Below are 20,329 nucleotides of genomic sequence, written 5' to 3' on the forward strand. Positions count from 1 at the left end.
CACCAGGCAACGCCGGTCAACAGCTGTTTGTGTGTGAGAAATCGGTTGGAAACCTTCCTCATGTGAGCACGTTGTAGGTGTCGCCACCGGCACCAACCTTGTGTGAATGCTCTGTAAAGCTAATCATTTGCATACCACAGCATCTTCTTCCTGTCGGTTAAATTTCGCGTCTGTAGCACGTCATCTTCGTGGTGTAGCAATTTTAATGGCCAGTAGTGTACCTACTTACCGTCGAACTCGGAACGACACGGTAATGGAAGAAGTTAAAGAATTCTGTTATATGAGAAGTATGATACAATATTCAACATGATCCAAGCAGCTTAACGACCGCAGAGGTAGAGTAAAGTGCACAGGAGTTCATCCTCTGACTTTATTTCGTTCTGAATTTGTTTCCTAGAAGGGCAAATGGTGGAGTCTCAGCAACGATTTACACTACCCTTCTGGAAAGCTCTACGGATGGATTAAAACATGATGTCCTGTACTATTTGAGTTTGACTATAATGCCATGAATATTTACTTTACTCACTTATTCTTTTATTCGTTTTTCTTAGCTGACTTCTTTTACTGTCTTGTAGCAGTTATTGAGTGTCGGTCTTTTTAGTAAGATGACCTCGCCTGAAAATGTGACCCTCGACGAAAGAGACGGTAAGGCTGGCCGTGCAGGCGACTCACCATGGGCTCGACGAGGTCGCCGATGCGCGCCTCGTCGAGGCTCTGCGGCGACAGGTGCCTCAGCATGTCGTCCCAGATGATGGGCGTCACGGACGGGTATTTGGAGCGCACCAGGCCGGCGACGCGGGCCACGTGCGTCAGGAAGAGCGCGTCGCGCATCTGCGTGCGGCAGCGAGGGCACTCGCCCATCTGGAACACCTCGTCGCAGCCGATGTGCAGGTAGCGCGCGCCCTGGTGCGCCTTCATCACCTGCAAGACAAACAAAACAACACGCCTCACCACGCTGCACAACTTCATTCACAGTGGTACCGTAGGCATTCGCCCGTCTGTAACACTACGTTGCAGCCCACGTGCAGGTAATGTACCACTTCCTGCGTCTTCATCACCTGAAAAACAATCCCAACACGTACCACCTTCCTGCAAGCATCACTACCCACATCATCAGTGCTGTGGGCACCCGCCCATCAGCGAAACGTCTTCAAATGTAAAATACAGTCTGTAGCTCATAACCTGTTTTGGTCTTGATATTTACTCCATTCCTTGTCTGCTGCAGTTTTGAACACGAAATACATGTAGAACGCCAGCGATAAAATCTTTCGTACGGAATGATACTTATTGAACCTCAAATCCAAGAAGGTATTTTGCTAATACAATTTCGTCGAATCTGATTACCTTGACGACAAAGTTGTGTGATCGTTACAACAGTAGAGCACAGATTGAAGGGCTCGAAGGGCACAGGTAAAGACATGAACCGTATCTGAGTTACGCGTTTGCTTACATTTGGCATAGGAAAGTGTACATGTTTGTGGCAGCTCTTCTCATGACGGTGGGAGAGGGGTTTGTGGCATTCTTCAAAAATGGTTCAAAATGCCTCTGTGCTCTATGGGACTTAACAGCTGAGGTCATCAGTCCCCTAGAACTTAGAACTACTTAAACCTAACTAACCTAAGGACATCACACACACCCATGCCCGAGGCAGGATTCGAACCTGCGACCGTAGCAATCGCGCAGTTCCAGACTGTAGCACCTAGAACCGCTCTTCCACTCCGGCCGGCTGTGGCATTCTTACCTCGTTTGCATTCATCAATTCCAGAAATGTTACGATGACGGTGAAGCCCTGTTTCATGTCAGAAAATTATATAGTTCCATTACAAAACGTCTGTCAAAATTCGCCAGGTTTAAAGTAAAAAATTACTTGCAGACGAGTGGAAATTCGCAGCATTTTCCACTCTGTTAGTGAAACCATGTCTCGCGGTTTACTCTTTCTGCGTTTATTTTGTGTGACCTGTCTTGGTTGCGTCAACCCGTGAACAGGATGTTTTTCAAAGAGGTGTCGCATGTTCGGAGACCAGGTAGTACTGGTTAAGACTAGAAGAAAAAGTCCCATAATGGTACACTATGTGATCAAAAGTATCCGGACACCCCCAAAAAAATACGTTTTTCATATTAGGTGCACTGTGCTGCCACCTACTGCCAGGTACTTCACATGAGCGACCTCAGTAGTCATTAGACATCGTGAGAGAGCAGAATGGGGCGCTCCACGGAATTCACGGACTTCGAACGTGGTCAGGTGACTGGGTGTCACTTGTGTCATATGTCTGTACGCGAGATTTCCACACTCCTAAAAATCCCTAGGTCCACTGTTTCCGATGTGATAGTGAATTGGACACGTGAATGGACACGTACAGCACAAAAGCGTACAGGCCGACCTCGTCTGTTGACTGACAGAGACCGCCTACAGTTGAAGAGGGTCGTAATGTGTAATAGGCAGAGGTCTATCCAGAACATCACACAGGAATTCCAAACTGCATCAGGATCCACTGCAAGTTCTATGACAGTTCGGCGGGAGGTGAGAAAACTTGGATTTAATTGTCGAGCGGCTGCCCATAAGCCACACAACACGCCGGTAAATGCCAAACGACGCCTCGCTTGGTGTAAGGAGCGTAAACATTGGACGATTGAACAGTGTAAAAACGTTGTGTGGAGTGACAAATCACGGTACACGATGTGGCGTTCCGATGGCAGGTTGTGGGTATGGCGAATACCCGGTGAACGTGATCTGCCAGCATATGTAGTGCCAAGTCAAATTCGGAGGCGGTGGTGTTACGGTGTGATCTTGTTTTCATGGAGGGATTTGCACCTCTTGTTGTTTTGCGTGGCACTTTCACAGCACAGGCCTACACTGATGTTTTAAGCATCTTCTTGCTTCCCACTGTTGAACAGTAATTCGGGGATGGCGATTGCATCTTTCAACACGATCGAGCACCTGTCCATAATGCACGGCCTGTGACGGAGTCGTTACACGACAATAATATCCCTGTAATGGACTGCCTTCACAGAGTCAGTATCCACAAAAGGTATATCTGACATAAATTTCACTATATGATTTTATGAAGAAACGAGTGATTTTCACTAATTACATTTGTTACCCATAAGAAGACATTGAAGAAATTGGTAGTGACTTGGAGAGTGATTTTGATGATGGCGATAATGTTGAGTACGACAGTGATTAAAGACACTCACTTTTTTCTCTTTAAATGAACTCTGTTCGCCGGCCGTTGTGGCCGAGCGGTTCTAGGCGCTTCAGTCCGGAACCGCGCTGCTGCTACGGTCGCAGGTTCGAATCCTGCCCCGAGCATAGGTGTGTGTGATGTCTTAGGTTAGTTAGATTTAAGTAGTTCTAAGTCTAGGGGACAGATGACTTCAGATGTTAAGTCCCATAGTGCTTAGAGCTATTTAAACCATTTGAATTTGAACTCTGTTTTTCGACTTTATCCCACTTTATTTTTGTGCAATTTGTTTAAAACATCCTTCTGTGCGGTGGTTTCCAATAAGGCCTTTGTTAATCTTAATAGAATTTGAGAATTGCAATTTATTCACTGGCTTGCAACATAGAGTTTCATACGTTTCATTATAAAGTTGCAATGATTTTTGAGTATCGAAGAGATGTGTGATTAGTAATGTGCTGCACTAAATTTCTGTGGTACCATTCCTTAATCCGTCTGGACGACTTATTTTATCATATCCAACATTTTTCTCTCTTAATTCTTTGTTACCTGTTGGTATAATTTTTAACACTTTCATAACAGTACAACGAAAAACCAGCCAAAGTTGCTAATTTCACTTTTTTATCCACTCAATGACTAGGTTCGGGCCACGTCCCATTTTCAGATCATCGCAACATAGGCAAAAACGATATTTCCGAAAATGCAGATCTGCATGCGCTGTACCTGTTCGTTTGCATTTTTTGTCATGGTTTGCCATTTTCGAAAATACATTTTTGACTGTGTTACGATGATTTGACAATGAGTCCCGGCCAGAAATAAGTCATCGAGTGAATGAAAAAAGGGAAATTGCAACTTTGGCTGGTGTTTGGTTGTACTGATTAAAGAAGTTGCTGGCGTAAAATTATTCTAGCATGCTGGAATTTCGTACTTCCAAAACGGTTTCAAGATGGAAGGTGTTCATATTTACTTCTGAAAAATTATTTTTGCCCGTTAACTGACGCAAATCCACTAGTAAAACAGCTTTTCAGACGCTTTGCTATGAGTATGTTGTTTATTCCATTTTTTATTTTTTCAAATGGTTTCTTATACTTGAGCTACGCCACAGGTGCATGAAAAACATGTTTTTGGTATGTTAGAGCTTCCATTCAACTATTTTCAAATATCGGACGTTTTGCTGTGATACATTTCGGTATGCCCGCATCTCGTGGTCGTGCGGTAGCGTTCTCGCTTCCCACGCCCGGGTTCCCGGGTTCGATTCCCGGCGGGGCAGGGATTTTCTCTGCCTCGTGATGGCTGGGTGTTGTGTGCTGTCCTTAGATTAGTTAGGTTTAAGTAGTTCTAAGTTCTAGGGGACTTATGACCACAGCAGTTGAGTCCCATAGTGCTCAGAGCCATTTGAACCATTTTTGAACATTTCGGTAAAACTTAATGACATTTTTGAAAATGCGGTCAGATCAGACGTGACGCGAAAAATTCCTGAAATCAGTAATTTTTTGGTTCAGGGTTATCGAATCTATTGATTTTATATGATTGTGCCCATATTACTACAAGTCAAAAATTTGGATCGTGGGCCTTCATATTATTAGTGTTATGTCTAGTGACTGAGGTGGTTATGGAAAAGGCAACCGTGATCCACTCAGTGTTGGCCGAATTGTACATCAACTTGGTTCGTTACACCGAGTTAAAATTGTGTCGGCACCCAGTCATGTGGAAACGACATTAGCTGACGGAATCTTCGCGATACATATTTCAGGAACTGTGGGAGGAGATATTGAAGGAACGTTTGGACCAGTTTGTTGGCAAAAAGGTCTTTGACATAACCGTTAGTTAACAATGTTACCCCATACATTCACAGCGAACTTGTGTCGACAGCATTCCGCCACACCAGTGTGTTTGAGTTTCGTCACCCCGTACGTGGCTAATCCTGCTGCTAGACATGGCCCTCTTGTAAGCAATGAAGCCTACCCTTTGCTGTACAATCAATTTGCAAATACCCCTCGATATGGGACGTCCGTGGGCAATTATTGCACCTTTTGTGAAATCTTTGCCGGCCGCGGTGACCGAGCGGTCCTAGACGCTTCAGTCCGGAACCGCGCGACAGCTACGGCCGAAGGTTTGAATCCTGCCGCGGGCATGGATGTGTGTGTTGTCCTAAGGTTAGCTAGGTTTAAGTAGTTCTGAGTCTAGGGGACTGATGACCTCAGATGTTCTCATAGTGCTCAGAGCCATCTGAACCATTTTGAATTTGATGTTACGGATTAAATTTTTATTCGTGTAAGGTTCTAAAAAAACAGTTGTTTCGCTTGTGTTCACAGTTAGAGCACAACCGCCACCAATCGCTTATAACACATTCTCATCGACATGGGGTGTTCTAGCACTGCCAGTATCCTCCATTCTAACACGGGAGGATCTGGTTTCTCGTGGGCGCGCACGTACAGATGAAAAAGTACTACAAGACGTGGGTATGGTAGCCGCGCAACTACTCAGCGTGGTGTCCTTTGCATTCAGTAAACCCATCCACTAGGCACATATCGGCCACCTCCTCATCAGCAATCCACGCTGATGTGTATCACTGTTAAGGTACAACAGGATCTGCCAGAAAAATATAGCCCACACAGAACCAGGTAGTAGTGAATGCGAGATTGAGGGCGAAGACGGCAGTAATGTTGTTAAAAGCAAGTATTGTGAGTGAATGGAACAAGTTGTTACCGAACAAGACATACAGCGCATGAAGTCACAACTGAAGTTGATACCCGCGGTGTAGCGAAGCAATTTAAATTACTTAATACAGGCATTTTTTTCCTTGGGGGTGTGCTGATGTAATAGCCTCACACTCGATCGACGAAAAGTGCGTACCTAAGGACTGGGAAACCGCACAGGTCACACCAAAACATATGAAAGTAAATAGGAGTAATCACCACATCCATATAGCTGACTTCGATTTGCAGTAGGATTTTGGAACATTCGAATATATAGTGTTAGAATATAATTAATTACCTCGAAGGAATCGAACTACTGACGCATAGTCAGCACGGATTCCGAAAATATTGTCCTTGTGAAATACAACTAGCTCTTTACTCACATAAAATAATGAGAGCTATCGACAGCGGACCTCAAATGCATTCCATATTTCTAGATTTGCAGAAGGCTACTCACATCGTTCCTCACAAACTGCTTCTAATCAAATTGAATGCCTATGGAGTATCGTCACAGTTGTGCGAGTGGATGTCCGATTCCCTCTCAGAAAAATTAAGTTCGTAAGTTCGTAGTAATTAACGGAAAGTCATCGAGAACAACAGAAGTGGTACATAGCCTTCCCCAAGGAAGTGCTAGAGGTCCTCCGATTATACCCTCGGTGTAGCGAAGCAAATTACTTAATAAAGGCAACTATCTTCCTTTGATGGTGTGCTAACTTAATAACTTCACATTCAGTAATCATATACATATATTCGCTCGAAAAATGCGTACTTAACTACTGGGAAACTGCACAGATCACACCAAAACATAAGAAAGGAAATAGGAGTAACCCGCATACCCAGACTGCTGACGGACGTCGATTTGCAGTAGGATCTTGGAACGAGACAATCTGCAATCTGAGTGGTGCTGTAAGACTGCTTGCAGATAAAGGCGTCATTTATTGTCTAGTAAAGTATTCAGAAGATCAAGGGCTATTACAAAACGACTTAAATTAAGATATCTGTATTGTAAGATAAGTTACACATCATTCACTTTTCCCTGAATATGGGGGAGGGATGCTAATTACAAAGCCACCCATACCGTCGCAAGCCAGCTCCCTGGATTGCGCTGTGGTATACTCGTCTAAAGAAGGTTGAAAACAGTTGACCGAATAAACAGGTATTTAAAAAAATTGACTGGTTGCAGTTTGCAGTGTTAATATTGAATAAACATTCACGGATTTTTAAATTTATGGATAAGCGTAACATATTAGATTATGTTTTTCAATAATATATTACAGATTTAAATTTTCAGGAAGGATTTCAAAAATTTTCCTTTCAGATTTAACAAATGATACTCAATCTTTTAGAGCTCTTGGTATCGAGTGAGTTTTTCAAATAGGCTGCACCTTGAAATGCCGGTTTAGCTTCAGGTAGCAGAGGTTTGCAGTCGTGTCTTCTATTGCCGCGGAGAACACGGGAATTGCCATAACCCGATGTATCAGAAACTTTATGGAAGAAGCGTCAAAATAAGCGAGCAAGTGTTTCAGCTTATCCGCAGATATTCGACCGTTTCTGACAAAATGACGGTTAAAGTTTTCCAGGTACTTTATGTTCCTTTTAACGAGTAACCAGTTCAGCCGAAGCGGTAGCAGATGCCCAGCGTCCCACCTTCGCACTTTTGCGCCCCGCATAAAAACGTGGTTACTATTTTTATTTTTGTTTTTCATTTATCTACCCACGTGCGTAGAAGATCACTGAACGAATATTTTCCAACGTATATTCAAATAACGTTGTCCCTATCCATCTGCTGATTGTAAGTCTGGTGTTTTTGAGATTGATACGAAGAAATATCGTTGTGGCAAAACCTGCCTTTGCACGATGCTCGTGGTGTTCGGAATTTCTGTGTTTCAAATTTTCCTACGATCGATATCATCCAAGGGATTGCACCAGATCTTCTCGACAATAAACACAAGAAAAAGGTGCAAAACTAAGAACTGATGTCAGAGGGAAACATAAGAATGTAAGAATTTAGAAGGGTTGAAATCCTTAAAATATACACATATATACACTCCTGGAAATGGAAAAAAGAACACATTGACACCGGTGTGTCAGACCCACCATACTTGCTCCGGACACTGCGAGAGGGCTGTACAAGCAATGATCACACGCACGGCACAGCGGATACACCAGGAACCGCGGTGTTGGCCGTCGAATGGCGCTAGCTGCGCAGCATTTGTGCACCGCCGCCGTCAGTGTCAGCCAGTTTGCCGTGGCATACGGAGCTCCATCGCAGTCTTTAACACTGGTAGCATGCCGCGACAGCGTGGACGTGAACCGTATGTGCAGTTGACGGACTTTGAGCGAGGGCGTATAGTGGGCATGAGGGAGGCCGGGTGGACGTACCGCCGAATTGCTCAACACGTGGGGCGTGAGGTCTCCACAGTACATCGATGTTGTCGCCAGTGGTCGGCGGAAGGTGCACGTGCCCGTCGACCTGGGACCGGACCGCAGCGACGCACGGATGCACGCCAAGACCGTAGGATCCTACGCAGTGCCGTAGGGGACCGCACCGCCACTTCCCAGCAAATTAGGGACACTGTTGCTCCTGGGGTATCGGCGAGGACCATTCGCAACCGTCTCCATGAAGCTGGGCTACGGTCCCGCACACCGTTAGGCCGTCTTCCGCTCACGCCCCAACATCGTGCAGCCCGCCTCCAGTGGTGTCGCGACAGGCGTGAATGGAGGGACGAATGGAGACGTGTCGTCTTCAGCGATGAGAGTCGCTTCTGCCTTGGTGCCAATGATGGTCGTATGCGTGTTTGGCGCCATGCAGGTGAGCGCCACAATCAGGACTGCATACGACCGAGGCACACAGGGCCAACACCCGGCATCATGGTGTGGGGAGCGATCTCCTACACTGGCCGTACACCACTGGTGATCGTCGAGGGGACACTGAATAGTGCACGGTACATCCAAACCGTCATCGAACCCATCGTTCTACCATTCCTAGACCGGCAAGGGAACTTGCTGTTCCAACAGGACAATGCACGTCCGCATGTATCCCGTGCCACCCAACGTGCTCTAGAAGGTGTAAGTCAACTACCCTGGCCAGCAAGATCTCCGGATCTGTCCCCCATTGAGCATGTTTGGGACTGGATGAAGCGTCGTCTCACGCGGTCTGCACGTCCAGCACGAACGCTGGTCCAACTGAGGCGCCAGGTGGAAATGGCATGGCAAGCCGTTCCACAGGACTACATCCAGCATCTCTACGATCGTCTCCATGGGAGAATAGCTGCCTGCATTGCTGCGAAAGGTGGATATACACTGTACTAGTGGCGACATTGTGCATGCTCTGTTGCCTGTGTCTATGTGCCTGTGGTTCTGTCAGTGTGATCATGTGATGTATCTGACCCCAGGAATGTGTCAATAAAGTTTCCCCTTCCTGGGACAATGAATTCACGGTGTTCTTATTTCAATTTCCAGGAGTGTATTTTGAAGGGTGGTCCACTTCAATGTTCTGCACAAATATCTCTGGAACAATAGATGCTGAAAAACGACTTTCACTGGTAAGGCAGGGCTTCATGAAAGTAAATAGTAAGAGACTACCTAAAATTAGTTTCGACACAAACTTTAATGGCCACCCCATATTACTTCTCAAAGAATCAATAACATGAAAAATCACAAAAAGAATGGTATTGGTTGCACTGCAATACGTCAATTGCTTTATGAGAAATTGCAAAGCGAAGCTGACGCTTGAAAAAAACGAAATGCGCCGCTATTGCACATCCCGAGACACTAGTAATCGCGATGCGTTTGACGTACTACTACGCAACAAACTCTGTACTGGTTGCCATTTACACTGGTATTAAATGGACTGGAAACAATACTACAGTACTAGAACGGACATAACGGTAACGTGAAACCAAATATCACTGACCAGGGCGAACGTAATTAAAGGTTGACCAAGGTTTTAACAGAATGGTAAATGGTAGCTGTAAGTAGTCGTGCGACTGGAATTCTCTAATCTGTACTGTTTCCAGTTCACTTAATAACAGCGCAAATAGCAATAAGTACAGCGACTGTTGCATCGTAGCACGACAATCACATGGTGATTACGGGCGCCGTGGGGTTCACGCTTTTATCTCGCTACCTGCAGTAGCGGCGCGTTTCGTTTATTTCAATCTTCAATTCCACCCTGCAGTTTCTCGAGATGTACTTGACGCATTGTGATGCAACCAACGACATTCTTTTTCCGACTTTTCATGTCATTTATTGCGTATGAAATAATACGGGATGCTCATAAAAATAACCAAAGTTTGAGCTGATATTAATATTTGCTTACGTTTTACAATGTCTCATAGCATTTACTTTCATGAGCCCCTGTCTTACATTCATACCTCTGAAAGTCGTTTTTCAATATTTCTCGTTGTTCCGGAGATATTTGCGCTGAAAAGTTTAAGTGGACCACCCTGCGAAATAAATGTATGACACTTGTGAAATCCAATTCTAATTTTACATTTGATTTAACGCCCTAGTATCCGCTAACTCGATAAGAAACATTCATGGGACGTGGGTAAACAAAATAAAAAACTGAAATAAAATAAAATCAATAAAAATAATAATTGAATTTCGAACAGGAGACGCAAAAGTTAGAGACCGCGACACTGGGGGCTATTCCATCAGCTGATCTGAACTTATCGCGCGCTAAAAATCATCGAAACTATGTGGAAAACGTTGACGGTCGTTTTTCAGAAACGGTGGAGCATCTACGGATAAGCAAACACTATTGTTCGCTTATTTTGACTCCTCTTCCACTGAGCGAGGTTTCTGGGAAACCAGGTTATGGCACTTCCCATGTTCTCAAAAAAAAGTTCAAATGGCTCTAAGCACTATGGGACTTAACATATGAGGTCACCAGTCCCCTAGACTTAGAACTACCTAAACCTGACTAACCTAAAGACATCACACAACACATCCATTCCCGAGACAGGATTCTAACCCGCGACCACAGCAGGAGACCGGTTCCGGACTGAGGCACCTAGAACTGCTCGGCCACAGCGGCCGGCTCCCGTGTTCTACTCGTGAGTACTGCCCTTATGGATTTCTAGAATGCTCAAAAAGTTAAACCTAAGGCGCCTACCGCATTGACGTGGCAAGCTACGTGGCGCAATACATGCGTCTAACTTGCAACTTTGAATACACACAGGCTAATGGCGCAGTGCCTAACGGACTGACGAAATTTATACACGCTGTACTGATAATATGGCATGCCACACTTTCGCCACCCACCACGTCTGTGTTTGTGATGGTTTACGAAAGTTTCTGCTTTGATTGTGTGATTGTCTATGTACCCAGGAACCGATACAGAGGTCAGTACTGAAGCTAAAACATGAGACAATAAGATATGAAAAAAACATTTTTTCAATCAGTTTCCTCAAAATCGATTGCATAATGAGGAACACAAATGAAAATCAAAACTTTCTTCTTTACGTGTAAGATAAAAATTTTAATGGCTAACTACAAAAATGCATGTAGCTTTACTTCATTTGCATGAAAGATTAATTAAACCGACTAAAGCCAGAACACCTTCACTGACCACTTCAGTTCTATTGGCGTCGAGCCACATGCATGCCACACAAATTCCATGGCACGCGCTACGCCACTTGTCACGCCACGCCAGTTGGCGCCCCGTTTGAAGCCGTCCGCTCACGGGAGGTGAAAACGTACGTGTGCGAGTTGGTTGTCTCGTCACAGCGTGGAATTCCGATTTCCACTTTATTGCGAAGCGCGAAATGAGGAATAAGGCATGTCACATTATTGCCTTGTTGAGAGGAACATGGTCAATGAGATGCCACTTCGTTTCTACGTCATAAGCAGAACTCAGGACCCGCCATGTTGTATGTTGTTAAACTTTGTATTTTGTGTCCTCTTTTTACAGAGTATGTGATCTGATTACATGCTACTTCAAAGCCTCAGAAAACTAAGTATCTCTTGTAAATTCATCATTTCAGATATTATTTGTTATGATACAATGACAGGAAACTGCATATCAGAAGTTAAGAAGGGTTCTCGTGTTTGATGTCTGTAGTTATAACTTGTGTGCTAGGAAAGTATACCGTTTCAGAGCCGAATAGCTAAATATCAAATAATGGCATTTGTAATTACAGCTTTCACACAGTGTACACCATATACGGAAGCCCGGCTGCCGGCCGCGGTGGTCTAGCGGTTCTCGGTCGCAGGTTCGAATCCTGCCTCGGGCATGGATGTGTGTGATGTCCTTAGGTTAGTTAGGTTTAAGTAGTTCTAAGTTCTAGGGGACTGGTGACCACAGATGTTAAGTCCCATAGTGCTCAGAGCCATTTGAACCATTTTTTGAAGCCCGGCTGTCATGTCGAAGACGTAGCATAGTTGATAGCATCGTGAGCCGAAAGACGGCAGGTTTGAGTCAACTTTTTTCCAATTTTTTTTCACATTTTGTTTTCTAAGAGATACTGGGTCTTTCTTATTAATTTAATAGAGGTATTATCTGCAATAGTCGATATTATTCATTATAAGAAATGTATCTGCTGTAATTCTTATTTCATAGGCCAACGACTGAAATGTTTCCCTAGCGGCCAGAACCCTTAACATGACTACCAGTTTATGTCAGAAAGTATACGCAACTTACACACTGGAAGTCTTTGCTGTTAAGAAATTTTCTTTAAAATAACTGACTCTGAGCATTCAAGGGGGCCATATAACACTATCTCATTCTTTATTTAAAGAATCATTGGAAAATATGTAGAGAAATTGTAGTGCAGAGATTGGTTTCCTCATTATAAGATTATGTTTGCATATCTTTATAATTTTATCATTTTCTATTTTTTTAAAGGCTCTGTATCTCTTCTTTCCGTGCGTCCATATTCGTTGGTACTACATTGTAAGTGTCGCTCGTATCACTCACACAAAAACCTTTTTTTGAATAATCAATTAATTTCGTAGAGGTGTTTTCTACGTACATATTTTGAAGTGCACATTTTTTTATATCATCAGCTAATCGAAACAGCTAGTTATTATTTCACAGTGGGCCAATTTCAACAGGGATTGCATCAAAGAAGGAATCTGTCTTCGTACAGACGAAGTCCAGTAACTTTATTTTCTTTCTTTTCTTACACTATCGTGGTGTGGTAATGGTACCGAAATTTCACTGTCAAAAAGTCAATGAACAATGAGAGAAGCCATCCACAACACGTTGGCCTGAACATTCAGCAACGGGAGTGAAGGAGTGAAATCTTTTAAAATAGATCCGATGAGAATAAATTCCATCGCTGTTGGAATGTGCTTTCATGAGGCGACAAAATGTGAATGCGGAACTGCGACGAACACCACGTCGGGCTTGCTTCGAGATGAGAAACGACATCCCGTGTGACAACGGCTTTGGGAAGCTGCACAAATTCCACATGATACTCACGTCTTGTAGCTCACAACGAAAGGTAACCGGCTGAGCGGCTGAAGCTTCACTCTGTGTACCTCTCTACTGGACTATGATGCGTGATTAATCGACGATTAATGCTGTTTTGACTGTGTTAAACATACATTTTTGCTTCCGGCATTGGCCATTCTACTCATCGTGTGAAAGACCTACTAAGTTTGTAAAGTAACATCACTCTATAATGCACTAAAATATGGTAATATAAGACTCACCACCTGGCGACAGTTTGACAATCTATTAAGAGAAATGGCGTTTGCTTGATGAAGTGAGTTTCTTTTCGTTACTTGAGGAGCTTTTTAATGTTTTGGCAACATGCGCGGTATATAGAACTGCCAAAATCACGTATTATGAGACATGATCGAAAGCTAGTGTGACGAGGCAACTCAGTAGTGAAATTCCATACTACGGACACAAAGGACTTTAATTCGATTCGCCGCATGCCGTGCGGTTTTTATCCGTTTCATCTCCGGCAATGTTTTCTTAATTTGAAGAGTACTATTTTCTCTTAATTGAAGGGGACAAAAAAACCGTTTAAAAAGATGTTGGACATTCACGGATTTGGTCACACTATCAACAGATTAGCAGCCCTCTCTTGGATTGAAACCACGGGTCGCCTTTGCTCCCAGTATATTAAGAGACTGCATAACATTACAGGGAGATCAACTCTGGCGATAAACCGTATCGGGTGAATGACACGGCGGTGAGAGGTGAGTGAACGTCATTTATTCCGTCAGCGACACTGCCGGACAACGGCTGCCCGTGCGCTCCCTGTAACACAGGCCACGAGGCAGCTCGCTGCGAGCGGCGGGTAGCCGGCAAGGTGTTTGCGCGGCGCAGGCAATAACTCTGCCGGCGCCTGTGTGGTCGCCTTCACAAAGGGATTACGCAGGAGGGCAAACAAATTGACCCTCGCGCTCCGGCCCCGAGTTCCCGTACTGTTTCCACGCTGCGAAATTCATCGCCGTCGTCATCAAACGACCACTGACGAGGGGTGCTTTAACGATTCCAAAGCACCTAAAGACTGAACACGCAGCAGTCATGTCCGAGATCCATATGCTAGCGAACACAGCAGCTGTGTCACAAGGAGATTTTACGATGCTATACAAGCTGGACAGAAAAAGATATCGACAGCGTTTAGTACGAGAGTTTTATTTTCATGGAAAGTACAGTTGAGGCACAGAGCACAGGTAAATGAAGCGGGACTTCAGCTACATATCGTCACTTTTCCGTCGGGTATTGTATTCCAGTGGTAAAGCGCAAATCTGGAAACCGAAAGGTCAAGGGATCTGATCAAGGTCCGACCTTAACGTTTTTCAGTCTGCCTTTTCACTCGCCAGGAACAAATATGCCAGGAAGAACACTTGCTTCGTATTCCAGGTTTAGTTGTATGTCCCCTTCCGCCGATAGGGATACTACTGTGGGTTAGGGACACGCAAGTCCTGTAAGTGGCCTCCAACTGAAGGACTTGCAACAGGCGGCACAGCTTCACTCTTGAGGGATTCCCAGCCAGTCACAATACCACAAGACAAGACCATTTCATTTTATTTTTCCACACGATCAACAAGAATCTGCATGCTGCGCTCTTAAAAACTTGAACCAGCTCAGGATGGTTACCGTGTTAAACTTTTGACGACAGCATCTGACGGTGGTAAATGTTGGTGATGTAATCAGTCTTTCATAGGCTCCTAGAAAATACTGGCCACTTACTCTTTTTACGTCGGCCCACGGAGTTTGAAATCTGAAGGTGTAGTAGGTTTGCCAGTGAACTTTTACCTTCGACGTAAAAAAAGAGAAAAAGAACAACCGTTTTGGTTTTAACGTCTGTTCTCCATTATGCAGTCTGTCTCATTCATTTTGAGGAAATTCTTTGATTAAAAAATTGATTTTTTCGCAACTTATAGTCTCACATCAAGCTTCAATACTGAACTCAGGATCGTTTCTTATTATCCTTGGTAAGGAGACAATCACACAACCACAGCAGAAACTTTCGTAAACTGTCAATAGGACAGACGTGGCGAGTTCCGTCATTTTATCGAACAAATCGCATGTAAAACGACGCGTTTTCAAGGGATCCTTAGTTTTCTGATGCTTTGAAATAGCACATATTCATGATATACTCTGTAATAAAAAACAGCAAATTTGAAGTTTAAATCCACACGACATGTGGCTCCCAAATTCTGCTTATGACGTAGAAACGATGTCGCATTTCATTGACTGTGTTCCTCTAAACGAGGCAAAAATCTGACATACCAGCTCCTCCATTTCACGATTCACAGTATATCTGAACGTGAAATTCCACACTGTGACGCGACCACCTCCTCGTCCATGTACGTTTTCAACTCCCGTGAGCAGACGGCTTCAGGTATGGCTCCCTCTGGCATGGCATGACGAGTCACTTGGCGCCAAGCATGGCATTGGCGTGGCATGCACGTGACCCAACGCCAAAGGAAGTACAATGCCAACTTTTCGTTTTCGGGCAGTGAAATTATTCTGGCTTTATTCAATTTAATTAATCTTTATGTAAATGAAGCAAAGATATATTCGTCTGTGAAGGTGTTAAATCAGGACTGTACAGAGGTGACAGGACAAAACATTGAAATTTGGCACTGAGTTCCATGGTCGCATACCTGTTGTGGGACCTGTGTCGGCTTTTAAAGTTCATGCTTTGGCTCCAAGACGTCTAGAAGAATCACACCCTTTTTGTCCCAGAAGACAGTGGACATCCCTTTGCCTGCTGATGGCTGGGCTTTGAACTATTGCTTTGTTGGAGAATTCTCCACAGTTGTAACTCGCCCATCACCACAGATGAGGAGACCTATACAACTTTCATTATGAGGGATCACAGCTGAACAGAATCGGCTGGGTCGTGGCTTCCCAAGCACATTCTTTTCACCACCACCGAAACACAGTATACACCATTCTACATTACGGATTGATACGGTATCATCTCCATACACCTCTAACAAGCGTCGATGCGTTTCAATTGGCGCATTTTTCTTCAGCAGTGAGAAATTCAATGTCCAAGCACCTCGATGACAGACGCCATTTTGAAACGCTATCCTACTGTCGCTATTTGCTCTGCAGATCACATCCATTTTATGCTTCTTCGTTATTCTTCAAAAATTGCCAAAGTATTGAAGCACCATAAAGTGGATTTCAACTGCCGCCCACCGGTCAAGACGATAGCTTATAAGAAATATTATCTGCTTCTACGAGAGATGAGTATACTTGTAATAACTTGAGAGTTTGCTAAAAGTTAGGTTGGACAGACACTACGCACTTTACAAGTACGGTGCATTGAACACCAGCGACTCACTGGTCACTGCAGACCAACAAATCTGCAGTGACTGAACACTGTATTTCCACTAGCCATTCCATCAAGCGAATTACGGGAAAGTCAGGATAGTGCCCTGAATCCAATCCTATTTTGATTCAGTAGTCAAGGAAAAGTGTGGAAATGCAATTAGCACACAACATGATCAACCGAGATGAGGATTTCCAGATCTACAAATCGTGCGAACCATTCATTACACATCCGTGCTCACAGAGGAATAATTATTCTTAGTTTTCGCTGCCTAACACCCTAGTTTTAATAAAAATGGGTGTTACTTGTTGAGATGCACTGTGTATTTGCTAATTTAGCAGTTGCTCCATTTTTTACTCTTATACACATTAAGTTTTATCCTTGACTGAAGCTCCTGTCGCCAACTGTCATGTCTGACGCACAAGCGTTTATTCCACAGTACTGCGTCAGGTGGTACTCATTCTGTCACCGAGTCACGCTGTACGTGCAGCAGTAGAAATATCAAAACAAGAAATATTGCTGCCTCGGATGCAGGTCATGTAATATTCGTCTGACTATTTTTACTGAGCAACCCAATAGCCATCAGTGCAATGTGGATGCGTGCTCTGCAGCTGACGGCCTTCTTACGCAACTTTTTCAAATTTCCTTAGTCCATTGTTCTCGTCAAAACCGTGCAGTTGTGTATCAGTAACGATGTTCATAGCATTACGTCATGTACTAGTACACAAGTACTGAACTGTCCTACATGGTATTTGAGTATAGCAGAGTCCATAGCAATAGTAGAAATGCTACGTAATTGTTTGCGGAAAGGTTTCTGAACAGAATCACTCCACAGTATCAGAGAGGCCAGGAAGTTGCAAGTGGGTAGCGCATATCCTGCACGCACTGTTACCAAAACAGTGGCGCCTACATACAGTACTGTCTGCTTTCTATGTATGTTGAATTTTTTCTGCTTTCAGTAGTACAGCATGGTATTCGAAATTTACTGTACCAATGTTGGCTGAACGAATAACTCATCAATTACTCCTCATTTCTTTCTGCTATTAGGTGTCACAAATAGACACTGGCCATGCACGTCTCGTTGCCTTTCAGGAAAACTTTGATTTTTCAGTACGCTTCCTGGAATGCAAAGTTCACACCAAGAGTAGACAGCTGGAACCCAATTTTGACACCTGATACTGGGAAAAAAATTGACAATATTTCATACAGCGTTCCAAAGGCCTATATTAAGTGTAACATAATTCTTAATACCGTGCAATTCTCGTGCTACACAACTCAAAATGTATCTAGTACAGAAAACACACTTCGCTGTAAGTAAAAGCCTTTGTTGTAGGTATTATGCTCTTCAAGCCGAAGACTAGTTTGATGCAGCCCTCCACGCTACTCTATCCTGTACGAGCCTCATCTCCAAATAACTACTGGAACCTACATCTTTTTGAATCTGTTTACTGTATTCATCTCTCAGTCTCCAACTACGATTTTTACCTCCCACACTTACCTCAAATACGGAATTGTTGTTCCCTTGATATATCAGAATGTGTCTTATTAACCGATCCCTTGTTTTGGTTAAATTCTGCCAGAAATTTCTTGTCTCCCCATTCTGTTCAATACTTCCTTATTAGTTACATCATCTACCTATCTAATCTTCAGCATTCTTCTGTAGCACTACATTTCGAAAGGATTTATCCTCTTTCATATATGGCTACAATCCAAATACCTACAGAAGAGACTTCCTAACACTTAAATCTATATTCGATATTAACAGATTTATCTTCTTGAGAAATGCTTTTCTTACCGTTGCCAGTCTACATTTTATATCCTGTCTACTTCTGTCATCATCAGTTATATTCCTGCCCAAATAAGAAAACTCATCAACTATTTTCCGTGTCTCTTTTCCGCATCTGATTCCCTTACCAACAACTGATTTAATTCGATTACATTCCAAAATCCTTGCTTTGCTTTTGTTGATGTTCAACTTATATCCACTTTTCAAAACATTACACTGTCCATTTCGTTCCACTGCTGTACCACGTCCTTTGCTGTATCTGACAAAATTATAATGTCACTGGCAAACCTCAAAGTTTTTATTTCTTCTCCCTGAATTTTAATTCCTACTCCAATTTTTCTTTTGTTTCCTTCACTGCTTGTTCAGTGTACAGATTGAATAACATCGGGGATAGGCTACAACCCTGTTTCACTCTACTTTCAACACTGCACCACGGCTCCTATTACTGCCATCTGGTTTCTGTACAAATTGTAAATAGTCTTACGCTCCCAGTATTTTGTCTCTGTTACCTTCAGAATTTCAAAGAGAGTACTCCAGTCAAAATTGTCAAAAGCTTTCTATAAGTCTACAAATACTATAAACGTAGGTTTGCCTTTCTTTAACATATCTTCTGAAATAAGTCTTAGGGTCAGTAAACGGTGTACTCTTGGAAATACTCAAGGCAGAGAATGTAGTACCCACTTTCAACTTTCCAGTTCGTCTCTTGATGAGCCTGGGAATTTTCTGAATGTAAAAGGATGCAAATCATTTTGTTCGGAAATCTTTCAGCATACAATTATGCAACAGTCCTCCTGTTGTCAGTAACTTAGCTGCGTACAAACAGCATTTCGATTATCTAGAGTAGGAAGCTGTAACCAAACTAACTGCATTGGTACGAACACAACTACCAAACTATGACGAGTACAAAGGAATATAGATAAATGTAGCAAATGTGTAGAGGATGTTAGGTGCGATACATGTATGCACCTTCCATCTTCTGCAAACACGCTACCTGACAATAAAAGTGAAGCACCCAGCAGGGAAAGATGAAATGAAACGAAAGTTCTCGAGTTAGAGGATATGTGATATTATTGCAGTATTGCAAAACAGAGTCAGACTTACAAAATAAAACCTGACAGTATGAGCCCACTTATCAGCATGACGTTGCACCCTCTCTGTCTTAAATGCATGGCCTGATATGGTTCGAAATACACTCCTGGAAATGGAAAAAAGAACACATTGACACCGGTGTGTCAGACCCACCATACTTGCTCCGGACACTGCGAGAGGGCTGTACAAGCAATGATCACACGCACGGCACAGCGGACACACCAGGAACCGCGGTGTTGGCCGTCGAATGGCGCTAGCTGCGCAGCATTTGTGCACCGCCGCCGTCAGTGTCAGCCAGTTTGCCGTGGCATACGGAGCTCCATCGCAGTCTTTAACACTGGTAGCATGCCGCGACAGCGTGGACGTGAACCGTATGTGCAGTTGACGGACTTTGAGCGAGGGCGTATAGTGGGCATGCGGGAGGCCGGGTGGACGTACCGCCGAATTGCTCAACACGTGGGGCATGAGGTCTCCACAGTACATCGATGTTGTCGCCAGTGGTCGGCGGAAGGTGCACGTGCCCGTCGACCTGGAACTGGACCGCAGCGACGCACGGATGCACGCCAAGACCGTAGGATCCTACGCAGTGCCGTAGGGGACCGCACCGCCACTTCCCAGCAAATTAGGGACACTGTTGCTCCTGGGGTATCGGCGAGGACCATTCGCAACCGTCTCCATGAAGCTGGGCTACGGTCCCGCACACCGATAGGCCGTCTTCCGCTCACGCCCCAACATCGTGCAGCCCGCCTCCAGTGGTGTCGCGACAGGCGTGAATGGAGGGACGAATGGAGACGTGTCGTCTTCAGCGATGAGAGTCGCTTC

General features: G+C 44.0%; 1 protein-coding gene across 1 annotated transcript in view; it reads right to left on the minus strand.

Moving 5' to 3' along the window:
- Positions 1–20,329, minus strand: part of LOC126260648 (hexosaminidase D-like) — a 381,617-nt gene that overhangs the window by 95,669 nt on the left and 265,619 nt on the right. The window contains exon 5 of the mRNA XM_049957985.1: positions 673–921. Coding sequence (XP_049813942.1) covers positions 673–921 — 249 coding nt within the window. The remainder of the gene's footprint in view (positions 1–672; positions 922–20,329) is intronic.

This window comes from Schistocerca nitens, chromosome 5, assembly GCF_023898315.1.
Source record: "Schistocerca nitens isolate TAMUIC-IGC-003100 chromosome 5, iqSchNite1.1, whole genome shotgun sequence".
Lineage (NCBI taxonomy): Eukaryota > Metazoa > Arthropoda > Insecta > Orthoptera > Acrididae > Schistocerca > Schistocerca nitens.